Below are 23755 nucleotides of genomic sequence, written 5' to 3' on the forward strand. Positions count from 1 at the left end.
CTTTTGTGCGCCAAAGTACAAACGGACAAGGAGTATATACTATTGGCCCCAAACCTAATTAACAATAACGGACAATAAGTATAAACCGATAAGACAATGGGATGTGGTTGATGCTATCAATCTGTTTGAGTGTTTGCTTTGATAGGGAGTTTAACGACGACGGCTACGGCTACGGCAACGCCAGAAAGCAAGAACATTTAACAATTATTGAATTCGGCTTTCGTAGGATATGAAGAATTCTGCAGTTCTCCGAGGGTGTTATCCATAAGTATAGAGATATACGTACACTTCCGTGATGAAATATAAATGACATACGATGTTTTCACTTGTGAAAAATTGTCGTATCTGCCTTTTGGTTGGGCGGACGATTTTTTTTCACTGGTGAAAAACTGTCGTATTAGCCTTTTGATTGGCTAATATTATGTTGAACTTTGGCGCAAGTGGCCTGTACATTGACAGCGGGGGTGAAATTTGTAAACATGGCGGCCGACTGGTGCATGGTTTTCAAAGTTTTCAAAAATATTTTGCTATTTGTTTGGGACTTTTGTTCACGATCGCTAGTTTGATCAGCCTCTAGATTAACACCTACCTCGTTAACTTTATGATCTCTGTATTTATATCATAAACAAATTACTTCATGGTTGGCTCGTTTGTACGATTATTATTACTCACTCGTTGTGAAGGATCGTTAAACTCACTTGTTCGCTTCGCTCACTCGTTCGTTTACGCGATCCTTCACAACTTGTGAATAAAAATCGTACGCACTCACCAAACATGAAGTAATCTATATATATCCTACGAAAGTCGAATTCAATAATTGGTTCATTATTTATTCAAAATATTTAAAACTTTCGTAAAACTGCCGCTAACTCCACTGCAGTTATAGGATTTCTGATGCTTTTCTCCTTGAGGTAAGACTCAAAAATTAAGCGATGTTGTTTCGTCGAATTTTTGGTATTCTCACTGTCTTTATCATTAAGTAACTGGGTAATATTTTCTTCGCTCAAACTTGTAAACCTACTCGCTGCCATTTCATTTCGCTCTTTGTTTTTCTGCTCACCAAAAATAACACAACCTCGTCCCCAGGTTTTCTCGGTCAACGGTTCAATAATCTGCAGTGGGCTGCACTTTTGAAGCCATCGGTCAATACGACAAATTTCTTTCCACATTTAGTCAGCAGCAGCTGGTTATAGCGAATTATGCGTCTAGTCTTGACCAATCAGAAACAGGGAAATATTTTAAATGAATAATAATATTGGTTTAGAGATGAAAAATGGGAAGTGCTGGGCGTGTGGCACGCTTTTTTTCACACTTCTTTCTCGTACTCTGCAAAACAACAATGCGAAACAAAAAAGTTCAAGGTTTTGACGGCAACGTGAGCATGCGATAGTGAATCTTTCTTTCTCTATCTCAATCTCGACCCCAGAACTCTTCTCTTGACTGAGGGAGAGAAGAGCTCTAGGGAACCCTGAAACAAACTGTCTTCTCATTGGTTTTCGTGACGAACAATCGAAAGCGTCTCTAATTGGTGCATTCATGTTAGCACGAATAGTGAGCAGGCGCCGTAAGGTTCAAATTACCAATTTTGGCTACAAGAACCCAACGGTGCATGTTCTCCGACAAAGAGTTTCCCAGAGCCTGGTGACGAGATTGGTCTCTATCTTCACTTCAACACCGTTCGTACCAATACGCCACTTCGGAAAATACCATAATACTCTTTGTTTGTCCCCTCCCCTTCCCCCCCCCCCCCCCCCCCAATTTTGCATACGCATTGTTTCCAGTTTCTCTTGGGACTTACAATGGTCTCAAGAGAAAGCAAAAAACATACTTATGCAAAATTTTGGGGGACAAACAGAGAGTATTATGATATTTCCTGAAGTGGCCTATTCACTTCTAGAATGCTTTTGCAAATATTGTACAACGCGAACAAGATGAAGTAATCGCAAAATTCTTAAGACACCTCAAAGATTTATTTTGAAGTGGCGTTCTCATTTCCGTAGCCGTTGTAGTGGAGCCTCCACTTCAACAAAAAGATAACTTTAAATCACAGGAAATAACTGTTACAGTCAAGTCAATCTAAAATATTTTCAAAGAAAGCGTTTGTATCCGAAAGAAATAACTTTTAGAATCGCCTAGTTTTGTTTTCAAATTTTGCGGGCGCCGCCATCTTAAATAATTGTGACGTGTTACTGTTCCCTTATTGTTATTAAACAAAAGCTCTTTGTGTCAGAACAATTGGGCAACCGTAACACGTCACAATTATTCAAGATGGCGGCGCCCGCGAAATTTGAAAGTGAAAATAAGCGATTTTAAATTTTACTTTTCCTGATTTAAACACTTAAAAAAAAAACTCGAACAAATTTGTTTGTCAACATAATCTTCGACTTAAACTCAGTTCTGTGGCAAGAGTGGAGGTAACCTTTACACTCGCTGATGTTTCAACAATGTTCGCGAACCAGATTATTAGGCTCGTTTAGATAGATAATAATACTTCGTTAAGACCTCCCATGGGGCCTCAGGGCCTTGTTACAAACATGTGAAGAAATTCTAAAATGTGAATCTAAATCATAACTCGAAAAACCTTAATATAAGTTATGAGGCAAAAAAAATCCTTGGTAGGAAACTCTCTTTAACGAGGCTTGAAATCATAAAGACTGCTCTGAGACTTTCTGGTAATGAATTCCACAGAGTAATAACTCTGTAAACGAAACTTCGCTGGCCTGCAGCGGATTTGCATTAAGTGAATGAACATAGGAGATTTGTAAGTAAATTTATCGTTGAAATGAATCATCAAAGGGTAATCTGGAGTGCTAGATATCCGCCTATACCTTAATCCTGGTAAGGAAATTGACCCTCAAAAAAAGAGAAAAAAACCTCACCAAGGAGGGATTGGACCCACGACTTACGGATTGAATCTCAGTTCTTCTACCGAATGAGTTACAAGTCCAGGTGGGAGCAGAAGGGGTACCACAGAAAGGGTCACCTGACCAGTGACGTCACTCACCAGCAGGAGCCGTAGACGTTTGAACGCTGAAGCATCTTTGTAACGTAAACACAAGTACAATGATCAGTTTCACCATAGCGAATGACCAATCTTAATGAAACAAAATTGATAATCCAATGTCAGTGATAACATCAGCATCCTAAATTCTCGGAGAAAGAGACTAACACCAAGAAAGGCATTTAAGCAGGCTCGAATGAAACGAGAGGCGCAACAAATAATAACAATAATAATAATAATAATAATAATAATAATAATAATAATAATAATAATAAATAATATAAATAATAATAATAATAATAATAATAATAATAATAATAATAATAATAAAGGTACTCATACTTAAAGGTCGTATATATTATTAGGGATTTTTATTAGCATTTTTAAAATCATTATTATTAGCTTTTCTTTTTTTTTTTTGAGAAAGAAGATTTAAGATTTTTAGATACACAGATCAATGGTTAGGATTTTATACATTTAGATAGGATATACTCTTATGTAGGATATATGATACCGATAGAGGATTGCATTTTTTTTTAGGGATTAACAGCAGTTGGTTACGCTTTTTGGGCGCCCAAATTTTTGTGATAGGTTTGCAAACAGATGTTTCTTTAAACTGCAAATAATAATAACAATAATAATATTAATAATAATAATAATAATACAGAAAGGAAGGCACTCTGGGACGTACCACTGTATGCAGAATACGCGGAGGTGAGAAACAACAGGATAGACTGTACTGTTATAGACAAGAAGAAGAAGAAAGTGGTGCTACTCGAAATGAGCTGTCCATGGGTTAGTAATAGACAGATCAAGTGTGCAGAGAAGACGAGTAAGTACGCTCCGCTGCGGTACGAACTAAGAAGGAGATACCCGGGGTACAAGATTGAGCAGCATAATATCATAATAGACGCGCTAGGAGGGAGCTCGCGAAGTGTCAAGGAAAGCTTACGCCAATTGGTTGGAAGTGGCCGATGTAATTCATTGCTCATTGCTCATTGAACATTATTGAACATGCAGAAAGCTGTGGTCTCTAGCTCCCTTAACATTGCCAGGACCTTCAATGTCCTGTCGGACTAAGTCTTCAGACGACATTAGTTCCAAGTATAATTTTTAATAGGTTCATAGGACATTTATTTTTATTTTGGGGCGAAGGGAGACACCATTTTAGAACCTTTAGATTTTAACTGCGTAGGAGTGATAATTGAATAGGCTACGCCTTTGGCGCCCTATATCAATTTATTTGTAATCTGAGACATGCAGAACTGTATACTGCTATAATAACAATAATAATAATAATAATAATAATAATAATAATAATAATAATAATAGAACAGCAAGGATTCTGAGAAGGGTTCTTGAAATGTAATATAAGGAGGAGAGCTCGAAATTGCCTGGAACCCCTGGTCATAGGTTATGACCCACTACCTCAAGTTTTTATAGCAGCAAAGATCAACCTGTGAAGGTGAAAATATAGATAACAACAACAACAATGATAATAATGATCAAAAACAATAAACATATTATAATGCATTTTAACTTGACGTTTCGTATGATACAACGTACATAACGTCAAGTTCAAGTGCATCATATGTTTATTACCGCAGTTTGTTTATTGTTTTTGATCAACTTAAAATGGTACAATACATCCTCTTATTCATTTATCCGCGTTTCATATTATAGCAATAGCAGAGACATCTAAAACATCCTGTATTGTGTATTTAAAATGAATGAAAACCAAAATGATGACCTATTACCTCACGGTGGTGTGTACTTTTGTTAAGCATTAAGTGCTGTTTGACTGATGATATGGCGCCATAGAGAAGCAGTGTTGTAGAGTCCATGCTTCTAATAAGACAAACTTTGAAATTGTTGAAACTGGTATGAGCCCAACTAAGTCTCTCCCTCGATTAAAGGATTATTCTTAAGTGTCAAATTGTTCCAAGCGAAGTGTTATCGTTCATTTTGGACACTGAAAGCTTGATAGGGATCATAGGAAATGAGCATATTTTTTCAAAAGCCAAACTTCAATGTATGGACTCGCAGGACTCGAACTTGGGAACGTTTGATTAATAACCCCTTCACTTAACCACCACATCACCAACTGCGAGGGCGTCATTTTTTTTAAGGTTCAATATTTTTTTCTTCTAAATGCCACTGTAAACGTGCATTAATACACCCGCTAAGATGTAAGCTTGCACAGTGATTTATGTTGGCTACCAAACTTCGAGAGAAAGCTAACTATTTTAAAATCAATCTTTAGACTTAAATTATTAAATTAACCATTATTCAGCAATGATTACATATCTTTTTTCACTTCTGTTCGGCAAAACCGATAACTAGTGCCAGGCTCCCACGGTATGAAATCAGGCAAGTAAGCACGCGATGATTCTCAAACGCGGACGGCAACCGGAAGTGAGCTGCTTTCCCTTTTAACTTGTCTTCACACAACCACGTTTATATTGCTAAATACGTTTCCTCTAAAAATGTAGGAGACGCTACTGTCCTGGCATTCGGAATTTTCTCTTCCGGTTGCCGTCTGCGTTTCTAAAACGAACAGGGAGCTTAAGCACGCGCGTTTTTGAGACGCGGACGGCAACCGGAAGTGAGCTGCTTTCCCTTTTAACTTGTCTTCACACAACCACATTTACATTACTAAGTATCTTTTCTCCATTAGAGATGATAAATAGAAAAATCTGGGAGACACCACTGCCCTGGCACGCGAAATATTCTCTTCCGGTTGTCGTCTGCGTCTCAAAAACGCGCGTGCTTAAGCTCTCTGTTGTGGGATTAAGCTAATTATTATTTACAGCCACTTCGGTGAATAATAAGTATTGTTAATTATCTGGGCCTGCTAAACCGGACACACACCTACTGATCAGGACAATTCGCAATATAGACCTAACGAACAAACCTAACCATTCAATTGGTCGGCTCGCTGAACGGGGTCAAACTTTGTCTTGTGTCAAACACGAAAAGAATATATCAGGACCAACTAGTAGATACACTACAAGTAAACACTTTGCTGTGATCACTGAACAGAAAAACATAAAATAATGATGACTTTAGACGTACCGCGATCAAGTCATATTCCCGTTCCGTTACACAATGTCGACGCTTCAATCTTCCGTCACAGCGAATTATCTTGCGGAATTGTCGAAAAGAAAGGAGTTTTTCTTCGTCGAATATTATCGTAAAAGAGAACTATTCTAGAACTATAATAAGTGCTAACGCCACCCGCATTCAACCCGTTGTTGAGCGGGTTAATATGTCATTAGTTCGTGAACCAAACCAAATACACCTCACAAGCAATCAGAAGACTGCTCTTAGCCTCGAATTACGAACGCTACGTAACATAACTCGAAAATGACACAACAACCACGCCAAAGAAAATTGTACTTAAGAAAAAAAAGGCAAAGGCCATATCTTAAAAGCCAAGTTTACAACAGAAAAATTGAAATGATCTTACTGGGATTGAAAAAAGCGTTGGGAGTTGGTGACAATAACGCCGAATCAAGAAGGTTGGATTCAGGATGACAACCTAAAACCGGTATGTTTTTCATTTAATTTTTACCATTTAATTTTCTTTTGAACTTTAATTATTTCCTAAATTAAGAAGTTGGATCAGCGAACAAGTACGACTATTCAAACGAAAGCTACGTTCATGTAAGACTGTTTAATATGTCCCACGAGGTGGTTTCAACTCTCGTGTTAAGTCTGGAAATAAGATATAAAACGTTTTTCCTTTGAAATGAAAGCTGAAAACTGGGCATCACTTTACTGTAGTGCTGTTTTAGTGATATTCTTCTTTTATAATAACGTTCAGGCTGAGATTGAACACAATTTTAAGAATATTGTATATGGGCGCTTTCCTTTTGTTAGAACTGGCCGACAGACATCAGTTTGTTATCATCCTCGAATTCTGCTAATTTGAAGGCGTTGTAGAGTTAGGCCTTCGAAATGCCCGGTGATTTCTGTCAATGGAAATAGAAAGCGTCCAAAGAACGTATCCTTTTTCTTTTTTTTTAAATGAGTAGTATAATTAAAGGTGAAAGAAATATAAAACTGTAGTCTAACAGGACAATGAACTCAAAGACTTAAGGTCGTTCTTTACACATGAACAATGTGGTTTTGTTATTGACGGATACACTAAAGAACTTTGTTGTCGAACTTAGTATACCACACAACTTTAAGAACATGTTAAGAACTTTTTCACGCTCAAATCACAAAAAATATGAGAACATGCCGCTTCAGCCCAAACTAGAAACTAGAAGTTCTTATAAGAACAGTGTATCTACACACATAATGAATTTGAGAGGAAGATATCAATGCACCGGTATTTCCACTGAATCGCTGTTAGAATGCTATCAGTCCCTTCTGAGTCAGTCCAACCACCCGCTTTAGTCACGCAATGTTGGCAGTTGTTGCGTGCGTTTGGCTTTAGGATTAAGGTTAGGGTTAGGAGTGGGATGAGGGGGGGGGGGGGGGGTATGAGGGGAGGGTGCAAAAACGCGCTGGTACGGCGACTGGGAATAGCAGGCCATTGACTTCAATACAGGAACGCAAGGAATTTTTGGGACAGTAATTTTCGTCCTTCTGTCTTTTTGTATTATTGCAACCAAATACAACGCATCTCAGAAGCAGTTTCAGCAACTTCTCAATCTAAAAATTCGGGCATTGGAAGAATTTCTTTCTGGTATTGACGTAACAGTTCTGCTATCTCCAGTGTCCTTACTAGCTCGGTTTTGTACCCCCGGAGGTGAAATTCCGATTCAAAAAGGCTGAAAGGCAGAAAAAAAAAATCGGTACGGAATTTTTTTGGTTTCTTTTTATGCAGTATTCCAGATGTTGAATTTGAAGTCTTTGCGTCGTCACATACCAAAAGATAAATGATGGCGACAAAGATTACGATGTTTCTACATGCAGTATTCCGTTCTAGCATGGTCTTCATTCCGTTGATATATTGAGGACTCCACTCCTCCACTCTGACTTAAAACGTTTCCTGTCGAGCATGCGCCACCCTTGCTAAAACACTCAAAGCCCTCCTTGAAGAGCGAGGCTACCTTACGCAGCTTATAGAGAGAACACTATCTGAGGTCATTTTTTTTTTGGAAGACAGTCGGCTCTTAAACAAAAGACCAAAAGCATGAAGAGAATTTTGCCATTTGTTACAAAATACAACCCAACAGTGACAAATCTTCGAGCAATACTGAAAACCGAGCAATATTGAAAACCAGCCATTGCTGGCAAACATATTCAAGAAACCTCCTTACACATCATACAAGAGAGGTAAACCACTCAAGCACATGCTCGTCAAAGCGAAACTGTGAACTGGAGGTTTCATAATTATCTGCAACCACAAACCGGCACAAAAGAGAGGCCGTTGCAGTACCATAGCTGAATCAACCCAAACCTTTACAAAAATGCTGACCTTAGGCCTAAACATTATCTAAAGCATAGTGTTAAGGCCTAAAGTTAGCATTTTTGTAAAGGTTTGGGTTGTTTCAGCCATTGTACACTTTACCCCCTACCCTCCCCCTCTAAGTCTCACCCTCTACCCCTACCCCCGTACTAGCCACGCCGCGTTGTCTGTATTCCCAGATGCAAGTGATGTTTGTTGTTAGGGAGACCGCAAGGGAACACCTTGTGACGCTTATCAAAATCGCCGTGCATCGAATTACCTGCATTTCTGGACATCCACGCATCTTACCCTAAAATACTCTGATAGAAATAATTCCCACCTCTTCCTCTAGTTTGTCCGCCATATTATGGAGTGCAACCACTCGGTTCGATATATCAACGGATAAGGAGATTCGGCTAACCGGGAACACATGAACTCAGAGCGGCCTGACTACCCTTTGATGGTGTTCAACGAATGTGCAAAGAAACTGACTGTAATACTATTTCGACGAGTCTTGTCAGCAATATTTCGCTTTTTTCACATAAAAGACAGTGAGAAATCTCCGCATTAACAAAATCCCGGGAATGACTATCCCCCAAAATAGATATTTATTATGATAGGTATTTACTATGTAAACACCAATGAAATACCGAGTGATCTTTCGCGCGAAAACATGATATCTTCACACGTGAAAAGATCACTGTTGCTATGGTTACATATAAAAGTCGCGCCTTTCGATGCCTTTTGGGAAATGAGTTAGTATTTCATTGGTGTTTATATAATAAATAGAATATTACATGGCCGTTTGGAGATGCGAAATTTCTCTTCTCGTGTTGAAACATATTTCACTCGTTCGCTGCGCTCACTCGTGAAATATTTTTCAACACGAGAAGAGAAAATTTGCATCTCCAAACGGCCGTGTAATATGCTCTATATAATTATAAAAATAAAGAATTTTACTTTCGTGTCAACTGTATTTACCGCTGAGGCACTAATTGGGGCACTGATGTACAGAAATAAATTCAAATCAAACAAATAGTATCAAAAGAGAGATATGATCCACGCATTTATCGGGGCAATTTAAGCAATTGTCTCTAATAAACACCTGAAAAAGTCAGGCAACTCCAATAGGCCATTTCCGAGTTCGTGTCTGCCTCCTCTTCAAAGCGAGTCTAAGTGCGAAGTTTTTGTGATGGTAATTAGTTCTACTTTACATATGAATGAAACCTAATTTTCATAACAAACACTTGCACTAAGACTCGCTTTGAAGAGGAGGCACACATGAACTCGGAAATGGCCTATTAACGGGACTTGAACCCATGCCTCAGTTGGCTAAGTTTATAGAGGGTCGTGAATGAGGGGGGGGGGGGGGGGGGGGAACCGAAACCCATTTCCCAGCAAATTTTTTTTTTTCAAATCCCAGCTCAAGTCCCCACAATCCCAGCCTGTGTTGCTCAAATTGAAATCCCAGTGCACAAAATCCCATTTCCCAGCCTCTAAAAAAGGCAAATCCCAGCTCCCATTTTACCCCTTCACGACCCTCTTCATAGAGCATTGCGCCAGCACTGCAGAGGTCATGGGTTCGGAATCTCGTTGGAGTGACCAGGATTTTTCAGATGTCTTTAAGAGACACTAATTGCTTCGATTGTCTAGAAAAGTGCGAGGATAATTTCTCTGTTTCGTTTATAGCCCGCACTTCGAATAGTACGATGGCCCAGGAGGGTCAAAGTCCAGTTTTAATATACAGGAAGTATCCTAAACATTCATAAAAGCTAACCTTTTGTTTAGGCCTAATTAGGTCAAAGGTTAGCTTTTATGAATGTTTAGGATACTTTCTGTATCAGTAAAACAATGGCCTGTGACCTGTGACCTTAGGCCTAAGGTTAGCTTTTATGAATGTTTAGGATACTTTCTGTATTGGTAAAACAATGACCTGTGACCTGTGACCTGTGAGAGAACTGGTGACAAGTCACAAAATTCAAACTGGGCCATCGTAGATTAGACACATTTCTTCTAATATCAAATCGTAGGTTGATTTTTGAGGAGAGGGGAAAACAGGAATATCTTAAGAAAAACCTCTCGGTGCAGAGTAGAAAACCAATACACTCACCCACATGTGACGACAAGTCTGGGAATCGAACCCGGGGCACATTGGTGGAAGGCGAGTGCTCTCACCACTGCGCCATCCCTGGTCCCCTTGGAGATTATTTGTTAGACCTGGTAGCATCAATAGTTGTTGCAAATCACGACAGATGTTTCTCAGGCTTCAACACCACTTACGTCCGAGTTTGATCCAAAAGCCCTTTTCATGGTTAGTTTTTCTCATTTGCATAACAATGTAATCTAGCCTGTATATGAGGCAATTTCGGGACATTTTGTAGTTTTAACCCGAAATTGCCTTGCATCCACGTTAGATTACATTGTAATGCAAATGAGAAACACTAACCGTGAAAAGGGCTATTAGATGCAGACCCAATTTTGACATCCAACACGAAGTGTCCCTTCAAGACTAAGCATTTGCTACCTATTTTCAACAATAACGTAAGCGTAATGGTTAGCGTTAGTTTTAGCTTTGGGTAAAATGCAGCAGTTAATCTGTACTCAAAGAGCAGCATTTGGGGGACACTTCGTGACGTAAATTGTCTGTATTCCGAGACACGAGTGATGTTGAAGTTGGCGAGAAGAGCAAGGGGACACTTTGTGACGCTTATTCAAATACGCGTGCACCTTATTAGGGTCAAACTTTAACACTGAACTAGAACCCGTCCCGTAGCCGAGCGATTGCGCTTCAATGCTCTACCATCTTAAATTTCAAGGCATCTGGGAAATGTTCAGTTTTAAGTTCGTATTATAGGACGTGAGGGGCGAGTAAAAGAAAGTGAAATACATGATTTCTCGCACCTCTTGTTGAATAACAAGACGCCGTGCGGCCGAAAATGGAATGACTCTTCAGTAAAACTTAAATTTAAAGAATAATTTGATTCCTTTCTCCTAAATTAGGCATGGATAACAAACATAATGCCGGATTTCTATGAGCGTTTCGATGCACAACTGAAACTTACATAACGGAGCTCTGACTTTTGGAAATTGCCTTGGTTTGACGCTCCGGGAAATTCTAACTTTTCGCTCTCGATACTTGTATCAACCAAACTCAACAAAACAAAAATATGCCACCGGCATAATTTGCAAATACTTATCTCTAATTTAAGCACACCGTTCGCTTGTCTCTCTTTCTAAAAGTAAAAAAGAACAAAACTTGGAGAGTCGCATTTTTATTGTTTACAGTATACTTACATTGGATCATTCTTTCACGACTTCCAGAGCGATTGTGGGATTGTGGGAACCTAACAAGCTAGACGAGGCATATAAAAAATTTAACAGTATCCTTCAGACAAACCCGCTTCAAAGGGAATGAAATTGCGGGAAATAAGCAAAGGTAACTAACAATTTTTTTGAAAGCTTAGAATTTGGCCCAAAAATTTCAACTTGTCAGAGACTTACTTCGATAAGCTCGCATTTTTCGCACAGATCTGTCATGCATACACTCGAAGCGACAGAAAGCAATAAACTTCTCATATTGTTTCCAGAAGAAATATTTGTTTTCCCTGTCTTTTAAGTAATTATAAGTTCATATCTTTTTGGACAAGTGAAAGGTCTGTTTTGATATTTCGGCAATCGCCATTTCATATCTTTATCACACCTTACACTGAATGTTCGCGTTTTGGTATTATTTTCACACAAGCCAGTAAAACACTTTCATTTAAAGCCGATATTTTAAAATAAACTCTTCTTTTTTCCGTTTATTTTCTAAAGCAAGAATCTGCGACTTTCTAACTACCTAAGAGTTTGTTTTAGTTTAATAGTCCGTCTGGCCAGAATCCGATAAAGGCCAATATTTCCGTCAGAATTAAAAACAGTGAATTTTCGCTGCCATAAAATGCCAGAGATATAAATTATGAATTGCATCTTGGCAGGTCATGTATATTTTATCATTTTCTTTGGCAAACAATTGAAGCTATTTCCAAAACACAAAATTAATAATTGAAATTTCATATTGATCGAACTCTTGTCACTTACCCTAGGCAGATCATAAATTATTTACGACCAGAGCTTTTCACAAGCCATTCTTTCGCGATTTTACCGCACGCCATGAAATACTTCGCATTCATTCGTATACCAGGACTGAAACACTACAGAGTGACTTAAACCCCCTTTTTGCTTGCATTACGTTGGAGAACCTCTCAATAGCTTGGACTGAAAGCCACCGATTTCAGCATTTGCGAATAAGAAACATCACTTCTAAAGCATTCAGTCGGTAAACTATTGTATATCCAGCTATCCCTGGTAGGGTTTAGATTGACAGGTGCTTGTCAAATCAAACAATCGCACGTGCTTTAAAAACTAAGTTGTCTGTCTGTTGTCTCTTATTGTTTGAAAAATCGGAAGAAAGGTGTGTTGAGCGAACGACAGATTTTTAATTCGGAATTCTACAGTGTTAGATGTCTTAAATAATGCGGATTAGGTTCCAGAAAGTGGTTAAGTTCTGCCGTAGGAGCCATGGCTTTTTCCGAGGTAAGGTAGAGACAATTTCACGTGTTGAACTTGGCTTTTAACAACCCGCATTTTACAGACACAGTGAGGTGTGAAAATCAGTTACAAGAGTGCATATTGTTTAGTGCTACAAAAAAAGGACAAATTACGAAGCAAAAATTTTATATCTATCTGGATTGAAATATCGATTTGTCCTTGTACGACCCAGCTCTTTCGTCGCAAGTTGTAAACTCAGGCTTAAAATCACTGACATCGCTGTCTGTCTTCCAACTTGACGCGAAAAGTAAGGACAGAGAGCAGAAATTCATATGGTTATTTTATTCAATGCGTTTTACCAAAGCCGCTGCGAGGGAAGTTTCATTCGAGTTTGAGGCGGTTACGAAGGATTACGCGTTGATCTAAAATTTAAATTCCTTCCTGTTTCCTGGAGTCTAGGATAAAAATAACCCCTCTACGAGGATACTAAAGCTTTTTTCGTCCTGAAATGGAACTCTGGATTTTAGAATATGGTCCCTATATCTGAGATAGAGCATATTCTTTCGTAAGCTTGAGTATTTTTGCAACAAACTAATCTACACTTTTGACGGGATATATGAAAGTGTGGATAGTTTTAGAAAAACTATTCTCAGAGAAGATACTACTTCGCATCTAAAACGGTGCAAACTATAGCTTTTTTCCCTTCGTCCTACTGCTTAAAGGAAAACTGCCAAAAAAAATTCAACAGAAGAAAGATAGGCTGGCTTACTGAAGATATCTATGTTTACATGTTAAATTAACTATGACAAAGTGTCATTCCTCGCGATGGAGCAAAAAAAAACATTTTGACAGTTCATTTTAACTCTCTATCAAGTGTTATCTAAAAAAAGAATGGAAAAGGGTATATCTACAAAGATCAGAGAACGAAAACGTTGCACGGAAACTTTCGAGGTTTAGCGAAGATGGCAAATTTTGAAAGCACGTGGGAAATACATTACACTGCACGACCTGTACGCGCAAAGAAAAGTTGCTTGTTTTACAGCCACGAAGTTATTTAGCGCTCATCAATTTTTCAAAACGCGAGGCAGGTGCCAGAGAACGCTTCATTTGACAAGCTATGAATAATTTCCTTTACAACTTATGTCATTTGTATGAAGACAAGAACAAGTCACCTGGCGAACCGAACCAGATAGAGAGCGAGTGCAGCGTAATAATTTATTGATATCCTATTCTATTTTTTATAGCTTTCTGCTTGTTAAACTTCCTTGAGTAACGAAAGAACTACAGGGACGAAAATAAGGCCTCGCTCAGCCTGCTTTTCTTTCACCTTTGCCTTCAACCTGGAGTTGGAAACTGGGACGAAGATGGCAACTTTCGCTGCTGTGTTAGAACGAGGAAGCCAAGCTAGCAATTCTCCCCCGGCTCAAGTGCAAAACTCTGCGACTCACGGGTCTTCGCAAAGATATAACCTCACCGCCGAAGATCTGTTCAACTATCTGTATGGCTACACACCTATTCGACTCGTGGATCCCATTCAGTTACAACTTCGTCGTAAACAAGCGATGCAGATGGAAACTGGCGCCGGCAACAAGCAAACATTCTCTTGTAAGTATATATAGAAAAGAATTACTAGCAGAGCCTCCTCAGAAAGCAACAGATTATCGTTCTCAAACATTTTACACCACGTTGCTACAATCAATTCTGCATAGATGAACGTTTAAACGATACGGTGATTGAAAAAACTGAGCTTAGTATAATAACATTTCAAATGTAGCATGTCGTTACAATTCTCGGCGCACTATGTACAACTGCCCGTAGGATATAATCAAGTGCTTTTATCTTAAGTCAGTTCCCAAGGGACTGTCTCTATGGGGATTCTTTTGTTAATGAGTGAAACGCAAAATATATTCCAAAATACCTGGTTCCCTTCATCTTCGTAAACTGAATAAATTTCCATATAACGTGACTTTTATTAATCTTCTTCGGACGGTTTGCTCTATTCGTTCTCAAATGCAATACTGTGGGACAATATATAAATCAATGACTAAAATAATAAATTAAAACTTCTATTCTGTGCGTGTTCGAAGCTCATTCCTACGAACGAAACCAAAAATTAGCAAATGATACCATTCCGAGGAAAAGTAATCAGATTTTGTGTGTTGCACGTGTTGGTTAAAAGGCACATGTCAGTTCCCCGATATTGATAGTTCAAAGTCGACTAACTCCTCAAGAACTTTGTTTTTTGCAATTTCCTTCAAAGACTAAATTACCGCAAACGAATAACCTTGATTCGAGAAACAATTCATCGGGTCCATAAAGTCAACGGGTTAATACTAAAAGTCAAATTTGGATTTCACTGTGAACAAGTAAGTACCCGTGAGCTGGAAGCGGGATGATGTTCCTTTGACAACCGCCATCTTCTATGGAAATAGAAGAAACAGCTTCTACACATATCGTGTATAAATAAAGGCTACCTACCTACCTACCTACCTACCTACCTACCTACCTACCTACCTACCTACCTATATCAGTGAAACATTAGTAATGATTTTGATTTGCAATTTTGCGTGCAGCTGACGGAGTAAGGATCGTTGCAAGTTTGTTCCGGCTAATGAACGATAAAACGTCACTTTAGATTACTCTCGAACTATTCTGTTTTACCAACTAATTGCATGTCTCCGAAGTCTGTTATAAGGTCTGAACATCACTTACCACATGAAACTGTGTCGATGGAGAACCGTAATTGTTATTCCAAAAAATCAAATCAAAGTATTAAATTGTTCACTACACGTATTTAGCAATGCACAGAATCACAACATTTTGGCTTAAAATTGCAACGTTTAGTACTGCATAACAGTAAATACGCTGAGCACTTTTAAGGCAGCCCAAGTCGAAAATAATGCAAAATATTGAAATACTCGGAATATTAAACAAACACGTGCCACAGTTAACTGAATTTAGCAGCCGAAAAGCAGAAACAATCATTTGCAAATGTAACGTCAAAACCAACGGCCCGCTTTTTTCCGAGACTTTAACCACAATTTCTTACACTCAAAATAACTCAGTCATTGGCTGATGATGGCAAACAAGGTTACAGTGATAATAATCTGAACTTTTTAAACAATTTGTTGAGCTTCGAAACCTCTTTCCTCCGAAGAAAATTATGATTTGACGATATTGTGTTTAATGATAAATTCCAGCTCGTGGTCTGGAATTTGATAAACGTGCATTGATAAATATGTCGATTTGAGAGACAACAGGTTGAAAATTTGTTAATGTACAGAACAGTATTTATTATGAGATCCTGGTGAAAGATTACCTCGTAATTTTACGCAACGATAGAGTCAATTTTAGCCTTTAACTGGAGCAGGTTTAGTGTAGTGGTGAGAGCACTCGCTTCCCACAAAAGATTCCGCTCGGGTACACAGCGCAGAAACCTTTGTTAATTTTCTAGCCTGAAAATTTGAGGAAAGATTCTCGGGTACACAGCGCAGAAAACTTTGTTAATTTTCTAGCCTGAAAAATTGAGAACTTCAACGGAGTTTGAACCCGTGACCTCGCGATACCGGTGCGACGCTCTAACCAACTGAGCTATGAAGCCACCGACGTTGCGAGCTGGTCATTTGTGGGTCTTTTTTTTCCAGGATTCTCTACACAATTGCTAAAATTGCGTTCATAACTGTGAAGATCATAGTTTCACTTGATTTCAAATCCGCAGTAAATATATGATTCATTTCATATATCATTTCATCGTTGCCGTATTATTAATAGTGTTGTTTAATATATGGTAACTCAATTAAGTACCGGGTTGTATTAAAGAAACATTGTGAATCCTCTATTTCTTCCATTTACTTTTTACAAGAGCTACAGCTAAAGCGCTGAAGGCTAACTCTTCATTTTTAGAATTCATATGGGTGAAGAAACATAAGGAGTTTAACCAAAGGGAGGTTTACTATTTGTTTCAGCTGGCTTGCCACCCGACATATTCACGGCGCCGTTTTCTCGTTGAATCTTGATTGCGAATTTTTAGACTTTAAGCGTTCCTAATTCAATTTGAAGTCCGTCGTCATGAAAGCAGAGAGTTGACAAACACGAATAGGCAAGGGTGCCAAAAATGAGAGAAGAGTCCTTGTCCCTTTGACAAGGCTCAATCAGGTTAATTTTGTGGCCATAAAATACTGCCGGTTGATATTTTTTGACTGGTGAACAGTAAACAATCTAATGACATACAGTTTGTTAAATTAAAACTCCGCGCCATAATCACGGCGCCTCTTTCTCGTTGAATCTTGATGGCGAATTTTTAGACTTTAAGCGTTCCTAATTTAATTTGAAGTCCGTCGTCATGAAAGCGGAGAGTCGACAAACACAAATAGGCACGGGTGCCAAAAATGAGGGAAGAGTTCGTGTCCCTTTGGCAAGGCTCAATCAGGTTAATTTTGTGTCTATACAATACTGCCGCATGATATTTTTTAACTGGTGAAGACTCAACAAACTAATGATATACAGTTCGTTAACTTAAAACTCCACGACTGGACACGAACCGTTTGCCGCTTTTGTTAACTAAACGTGGACTGGCAAGGATCGAAATGGATTGCTCTAGTTTTGCAAAAAAAAAACGTAAAAGTTGAAAGGACGGAACATGTTCTGTAGTCCAAAGTACGCTTTAACTCTTTTCTCTACAATTGTACGTCCACGCACAAAAATCAAAGGTGGTCATTGCAGCATTTCTAAATTCGGAGGCAGTGTGGCCTAGACATTCTGTTGTCATCCTTGAATTCGTGATTATCCTGAATTGTTAATTTGCTTTGAATTCACTATAATCGTGAATTTGGAAGACTGAAAGCTTGATATGGATTACGGAAAAATCCGAAATGGTCATGTTTGTTTGAAAAGACAACCCAATTGTATGGGCATTGGACTCGAACCTGACAATGTTGATTAACCTGTCACCTAACCACTCGACCACCACACCGCTAGCTTCTCAGGGACAATATTTTAAACACTACTTGTTAATACTGTATTGTCACTCGCTAACAAACTGCATTAAACACTACCAAAAGGTCGGTTTCCAAACTTCACGACAAAGCTAGACATTTTCAAATCAAAGCTTAGGCCTAAATTATTAATCTAGCTTACGCCTAATTACTCTTAAGCAAATGTCTTTTTTTTTGGATAGGCAGTGTCTTGATCTTCAGTGTTTAAGCGGAAAGAAGCGATTCCTAAAGTCAGAGTGAAATTCCGGGTTCAAATCCAATCCAGGGATACGACTTTTTATTTCCTTATTTTCTCTGCTACCCCAAGTCCTGGAACACAGTGTCCTGAATTCAAGATAATTGTGAATTCAAAGCAAATTAACAATTCAGGATAATCGCGATTTCATGGGCGAGAACATTTTGGCCAGGTTGTTAGGGCGCTTGCCTTGAGATCCAGAGATCCCGGGTGCAAGATCCGTTCTGACCACTCGTTGAATTTGATCCTAGTAGTCCCTGGTTCTACTTCTTCTCGGTTGCAATTAAACAATAGAGGACGTTTTCCGTGTTTCCATAGCCTCATCTAAACACGAGGGGGAGTTGGGAGAATTCGAGACAGCTATGCAAACCCGAGACGCAGTCGAGGGTTTGCACAACTGTCTCGAATTCTCCCAACTACCCCGACTCCCAAATACCCCATGCAGGAGCTGATCAAGGGGAGTGTGGAACAGCTTTTTCCCGCGAAAAGTGGGATATTTCCCTTGACGCTGACATAGCTTTGTTCTGATGGGCTTTTACAACGGTGGGCGTGCTGAATCTCCCAAGGGAGTCGTGCTACATTTTTCTTGAACGTGACAGCTCTGTTTTGATTGGCTTTTACAACAGTGGGCGTGCTGAATCTCCCAAGGGAGGCGTTCTATAAATAAATCTACTCGGGACGCCTACGCCAAGTATGGGAGATAGATAAGAAGCTTACCTTGATGACCTCCCGTTCGTGGCAGCAATGAACCGACAGTGAATTTTTTTTTTCATAGGGTGCGATATTTGCAATGAGAAACACGATGGTGAATGTCCAATGCACGGGCCATTGCACTCACTGAGAAAGCTGGTCAGCGCTGGGCAATCCCACAGTCCCTTGGAAAACGGCTCCATTCTGAAATTCCCGGATGAAGTCTGCTTGTGCACATCCAGCATACCTTGCGTTGGATATGGCGTGTGCGCCCGAAAACGTATTCCCGCGGGAACCTGGATCGGGCCGTACGAAGGGAAACTGGTACGACCGGAGGATATCAAAGCTGAAACCGAGACAGAGTATATGTGGGAGGTAAGGATGTTCTGAACTTGGAATTTTGTTATCTGAATGACGGGAGCCACTAAACTTTCATTAGGGAGCTTAAGGACTGTGCTTACTAATTCAAAGGTATTTTTACGCGGTTTACTGTCTATGCGGGAAAAGCAGATGTTAACAAGTGTTATTGAAATCCAAAAAGAAAATTGGGGGTAACCACGCATTTTTCGAAGATAATTAATCAACAATATTTGTAAAAAGCTTCAAAATACAAAGCAATGTATGGCGCTCTTTGCCAAATTAAAGCTTAATTATCTCTGAAAATTGCATGGTTACCCCCAATTTTCTTTTTGGATACCAAGAACACTTGCTAAGTTCTGCTTTCTCCGCATAGTTTTGAACCGCGCAAAAATATCCCTGTATTAATAATCACCGCCGATAGGAAATCCGAGTATTTCAAGATGCGCAGAAGGTATGCGCAATAACAATAGCAGGCACTATCCTTAAGCAAGAAGACGACGAATACACGATTCAAGAAATTCCAATTCCAAGTTGTTTGGCATTGAAAGTATGTACCAACATTCCGGGAATAAAATTTATTGTGGTGTTGTCACACCCTCTTCACGACCTCAAATTTGGTCAATGGGCCATTTCACAGTTGTTTGCTTAGCGACCTAGCCTATGAATGGCTACGAGGCTGCCGATGACCATGCATTGATACAGACCTCACTAATTTTATCATATAAATTGTACTTTTGTAATGGTTAAGTGACTAGAATGGGTACTCCAAAATAAGGTGACACATTTAGTCTTGTGTATATGAAGTACCACATGATCTTACTAAAGTTTTAATAAGTTTAAATATAGTGTCATCAAAACAATTTATGAAAGCTAACCAATTCGAGACGGCTCTTAGACCTAATAAATAGAGATGAGTGTCTAACCTAGCAGTTACTCTCCGTCTAAACAGAGTGCTGTTTATCTGCCAAAGCGAATTAAGGCAGAGGTTCAAGGAAGGGTTACGATTTTTTCAACGTCACCAAATGTTACACCTGTATATTCTAGTCATAACCATTTCCGAGTTTCTGTTTGCCTCGGTTTCATAGCGAGTCCTGGTGGACAACGAATCAAATTAAAATGAGTAGTGTAACTCATTAGCGGTTGAATGGTTTAGCACCAAGACTCGTTTTGAACAGAGGCAAACAGCAACTCGGAAATGGCCTTTTCTAATTAGTCTACATTAACAAAGGTTTGTATCAAAACAAGATCACTGGCAGCCGAGCTTCCATTTTTAAGCCAGGTAACTTAGCTACAACTGTAAGATGGTCCATTCACGTCGTTGTCAGCACGACGCATGTGCGCGACGTACAGAGCCATTGTTTTTGTTCATCAAGACCATCGTTTTTTGGCATTCTCGTCACCGTTGTCGTCGTTCTTTCGTAAGCTCCCTCTCCCACTCCGCGCCACTCTCAAAGCCAATTTACGCACGCTTCGCGCTGACTGCATGAATTTGTTTTGCGTTTTAATTGGCCCATTTGCTCGTCTGCGGCAGATATCATTGGCTAAAACAAAGGCAAAAAGCGCTACATAACATGTGATACTATCAAATTTTACTTTCATAAACTAAGCCAAGTCGAGTGAAGTTACGTTAAATTGAAGAAGAAAAAAGCAAAAACAACAAGAATAGAAGAAGCGTTCGGTTTGTTTGCCTTCTTCTTTGAATACTTTTTTGTGGAAAATCGTGCAATGCAAATGGTGACTCGTTACGCGAGCCAATACCAAGGACACACGCGAGATTACGCGCACCATCCGAACTTACAATCAATCTTTTTTTTTTTTTTAATCAGCGATTTGCTCACGAAGAAACACGACAGGAACACGAAACAATTATAGTTACGTTTCTGTGTTTTTAATTTCAGGTCTTCCACGACGGACAGGTTAGCCATTACCTCGACGGGAAAGACGAAGCTAACTCCAGTTGGATGCGCTTTGTTCGCTGCGCTCGACACAAAAAAGAACAAAACATGGTGGTCTTCCAATATCACGGTTGTGTATACTATAGAACCATCAAGGAGATCCTCCCTGGCCAAGAACTTCTTGTGTGGTACGATACTAGGTATTCTCAATTCATGGGGGTACCAGTGGCACTTAGCGACTCAGGGAGTAGAGGTAAGGCAAATTTCTCTACAGTCACTGAAGAGTTCCTCGTACAACTCCTCAAAAAAATATTTTCGGTTGTCCCCTGATAACTGCAACCTCACATTTCGAGTTGTCTGGGCGCAGTAATTTTTTTATGAAAACAACCTGATTGGTGAAGGCAGAGAAAAGTGAGCAGTCAGTGATATAAGGGCGAACTTGTAGGGCGAACTTGTAGGGTTTCCACCAGCTTCCAGTTCCCGTGGGTCAAAGTTGCCGCGAATTTCACGCAAGGCTGCTTTTTTACTGACCCCAAGAAGAGAAAAGAGAGCGCCGGAAAATACATTTTAAGCGCCTTTTTAAATGGATAGAAAAAAAGTTGTTTTTTTTTTCCGATAGGTGTTCATCCACCACGCGATCTCGTTGCTCAAGAACGGTCACGAGCTAGAGCCGACAAAAATGAGACCCCTGAAGGAGCAGTTAGAAGGACCTTTACAGACCACGCACCGGCTCAAAGAGGGCGTCCCCCTTTGCGGAGGACTGAACTTGAGTCAAGCAAGTCCGACAGCGACCATGTGATTGTGAGGGAAGAACGAAGGACAACCTCTTATCGAGGACGAGGCTACGGCTTCAAACAGCAAACACGTACACTGCCGCGTTTTGACCCGGCGGACGATTTTACCTGGAGATGCAATCAGTGTTTTAAGGCGTTTACAAACAGAGAACAGCTCGAAGTACACCAATGTAACGGGATCGGCAGCGGTAAAAACTTGACGTGCACGCAATGTAGCCAGTCTTTTGCCCATCCAATCGAGTACCGCGCTCACATGGAAACACACGTTAATGAAAGGCCTTTCAGATGTGGCTACTGCGCAAGCGCATTTGCCAGTGCAGCTTTGTTGAACCAGCACGTTCGTGTTCATATGACAGAGGGAGGTCTGGGAACGTTGAAACCTTCACCGAAACACGAGAGAATGAGCCAAGAATTTCAGTTTTGATACTCCCAGAGGACTGGTGATTTGCGAATGCACATTCATACTCCTCGTTTTGTGAACGAGGCTTGTTCTTAACGCTACGAATCACTTAATGCCAGTACTTTAAGCAGTAAAGTTAATTTTACTGGCTAACGAATGACCCACGATCGACCTCGAGAAAATTATCGGTCTTTTGCTCTGGTGCCGACCCAAATCTCAGCCTTGCAATGCACAAATGCTTGATAAATTACAGTTTGTGATGTCGATTTGATGTGTGCCCTGATGTGTTGATTTCATATATTTTCATATCTATGTACAGTGTCCTCAATGTTGACACTTTATTATCATTATCATTATCATTATCATTATCATTATCATTATCATTATCATTATCATTATCATTATCATTATCATTATCATTATCATTATCATTATCATTATCATTATCATTATCATTATCATTAGTATTATATAAAGTTCATCTCATGATAAGCCCATGCCTCTGCTATCTTGAATATGTGGAATAAAAAAAAGGTGGCTAAGCTACGAAAGACAGGGCAACTTATGTTCACCTTATTGCACAACCATTGTGCCTCTTGTTAAGGACGGTGCCTATTATTGAACTTATTGAGCATATGTTGTACGCATCTCGAGATACTCAGGTTTCCTATCGGTGATGCTTACCAATCAGGGCTCGAGACTAACTTTTTAGCTCACTAGCCTAGCCTATATTCTCATATTCTCATATCCATCCTCGCAACAGTGGCACAAATATCCTGGAGGGTACTGCCTCCCATATTTTTTCTCACGAGGGCATAGTTTTCGTGGCCTTGAGGCCAATTCTGACAGAACCGTTGACAAAACGCGGAATAAAGTAAATTAAGAAATAAACCGGACATAGAACTTAACTGCTCGTTTGGAAGTCTGTAGAAAGGCTGTTCTTTTGATTAGAGCTATTTGCGATTGAAATTTTAACCTGAAAGTGCTATTCTATACATGAATCACAAAAGCAGCGGAATCTGGAAGATAATATCTTAAATTAGATATGTAAAGGAAATTCGAAAGGACAGACTTGCCCTCATATAAGATTTTTTTTAAAAAATAGTTTCAAACAGCTATCCGAGCGTTTATGTGAGATTCACCATTCAAAGTAAATGAGATAAGTCGCTCCATATTATCTCTTTCTTTTTTTAAAATTTGAAGTAAATTATATGAAGTATGTGACCTCTTTCCATATACACGGTATTCCGCATCTGATCATAGTCATGTTAAGATGCGCGCTAGCAATGAATATGAATAAACGTAACAACGTGGCAAACAGTTTGCATTGGCTTGATCGCAAACACTGTCACTTTTTGCATTGGTGTTTGTGATCCTGTTTTCCATATGCGTGATTGCCTTACGTAACTTGATCTCGTGACATCGTAAGAAAAGGGCACAAAAATAAAATCAGAATTT

General features: G+C 39.4%; 2 protein-coding genes across 5 annotated transcripts in view; one reads left to right on the forward strand and one right to left on the reverse strand.

Moving 5' to 3' along the window:
* Positions 1-12529, reverse strand: part of LOC138011850 (uncharacterized) — a 17558-nt gene extending 5029 nt beyond the window's left edge. Inside the window, exons 1-3 of one of the 3 annotated variants that reach the window (XM_068859073.1) lie at positions 12480-12529; positions 11697-11754; positions 3005-3094 (exon numbers count right to left, since the gene is read on the reverse strand). In XM_068859073.1, the coding sequence (XP_068715174.1) occupies positions 3005-3094; positions 11697-11706 (100 nt within the window). In that variant the 5' untranslated portion in view covers positions 11707-11754; positions 12480-12529. Of the gene's footprint in view, positions 1-3004; positions 3095-5920; positions 5967-6076; positions 6271-11696; positions 11755-12479 lie in introns of those variants that run through there. The other 2 variants (XM_068859074.1, XM_068859075.1) reach the window with 2 other exon arrangements.
* LOC138011849 (putative histone-lysine N-methyltransferase PRDM6) lies at positions 6430-23755 on the forward strand. 2 transcript variants are annotated; one of them, XM_068859072.1, is made up of 5 exons: positions 6430-6551; positions 14174-14534; positions 18934-19223; positions 21107-21356; positions 21723-23755. In XM_068859072.1, exons 2-5 carry the CDS (start codon positions 14294-14296, stop codon positions 22319-22321), a joined length of 1380 nt encoding a protein of 459 aa, XP_068715173.1. In that variant the 5' UTR covers positions 6430-6551; positions 14174-14293; the 3' UTR covers positions 22322-23755. The 2 variants fall into 2 exon arrangements, with proteins under 2 accessions (XP_068715173.1, XP_068715172.1); XM_068859071.1 differs by lacking the exon at positions 6430-6551 and adding an exon at positions 12836-12974.

This window comes from Montipora foliosa, chromosome 7, assembly GCF_036669935.1.
Source record: "Montipora foliosa isolate CH-2021 chromosome 7, ASM3666993v2, whole genome shotgun sequence".
Classification (NCBI taxonomy): Eukaryota; Metazoa; Cnidaria; class Anthozoa; order Scleractinia; family Acroporidae; genus Montipora; species Montipora foliosa.

Coding starts and splice junctions, on each gene's coding strand:
- LOC138011849 (XM_068859072.1), top strand. CDS start 14,294: ATGGCAACTTTCGCTGCTGTGTTAGAACGAGGAAGCCAAGCTAGCAAT. Junction 14,535..18,933: donor CAACAAGCAAACATTCTCTT/GTAAGTATATAT, acceptor TTTTTTTCATAG/GGTGCGATATTTGCAATGAG. Junction 21,357..21,722: donor TAGCGACTCAGGGAGTAGAG/GTAAGGCAAATT, acceptor TTTTTCCGATAG/GTGTTCATCCACCACGCGAT.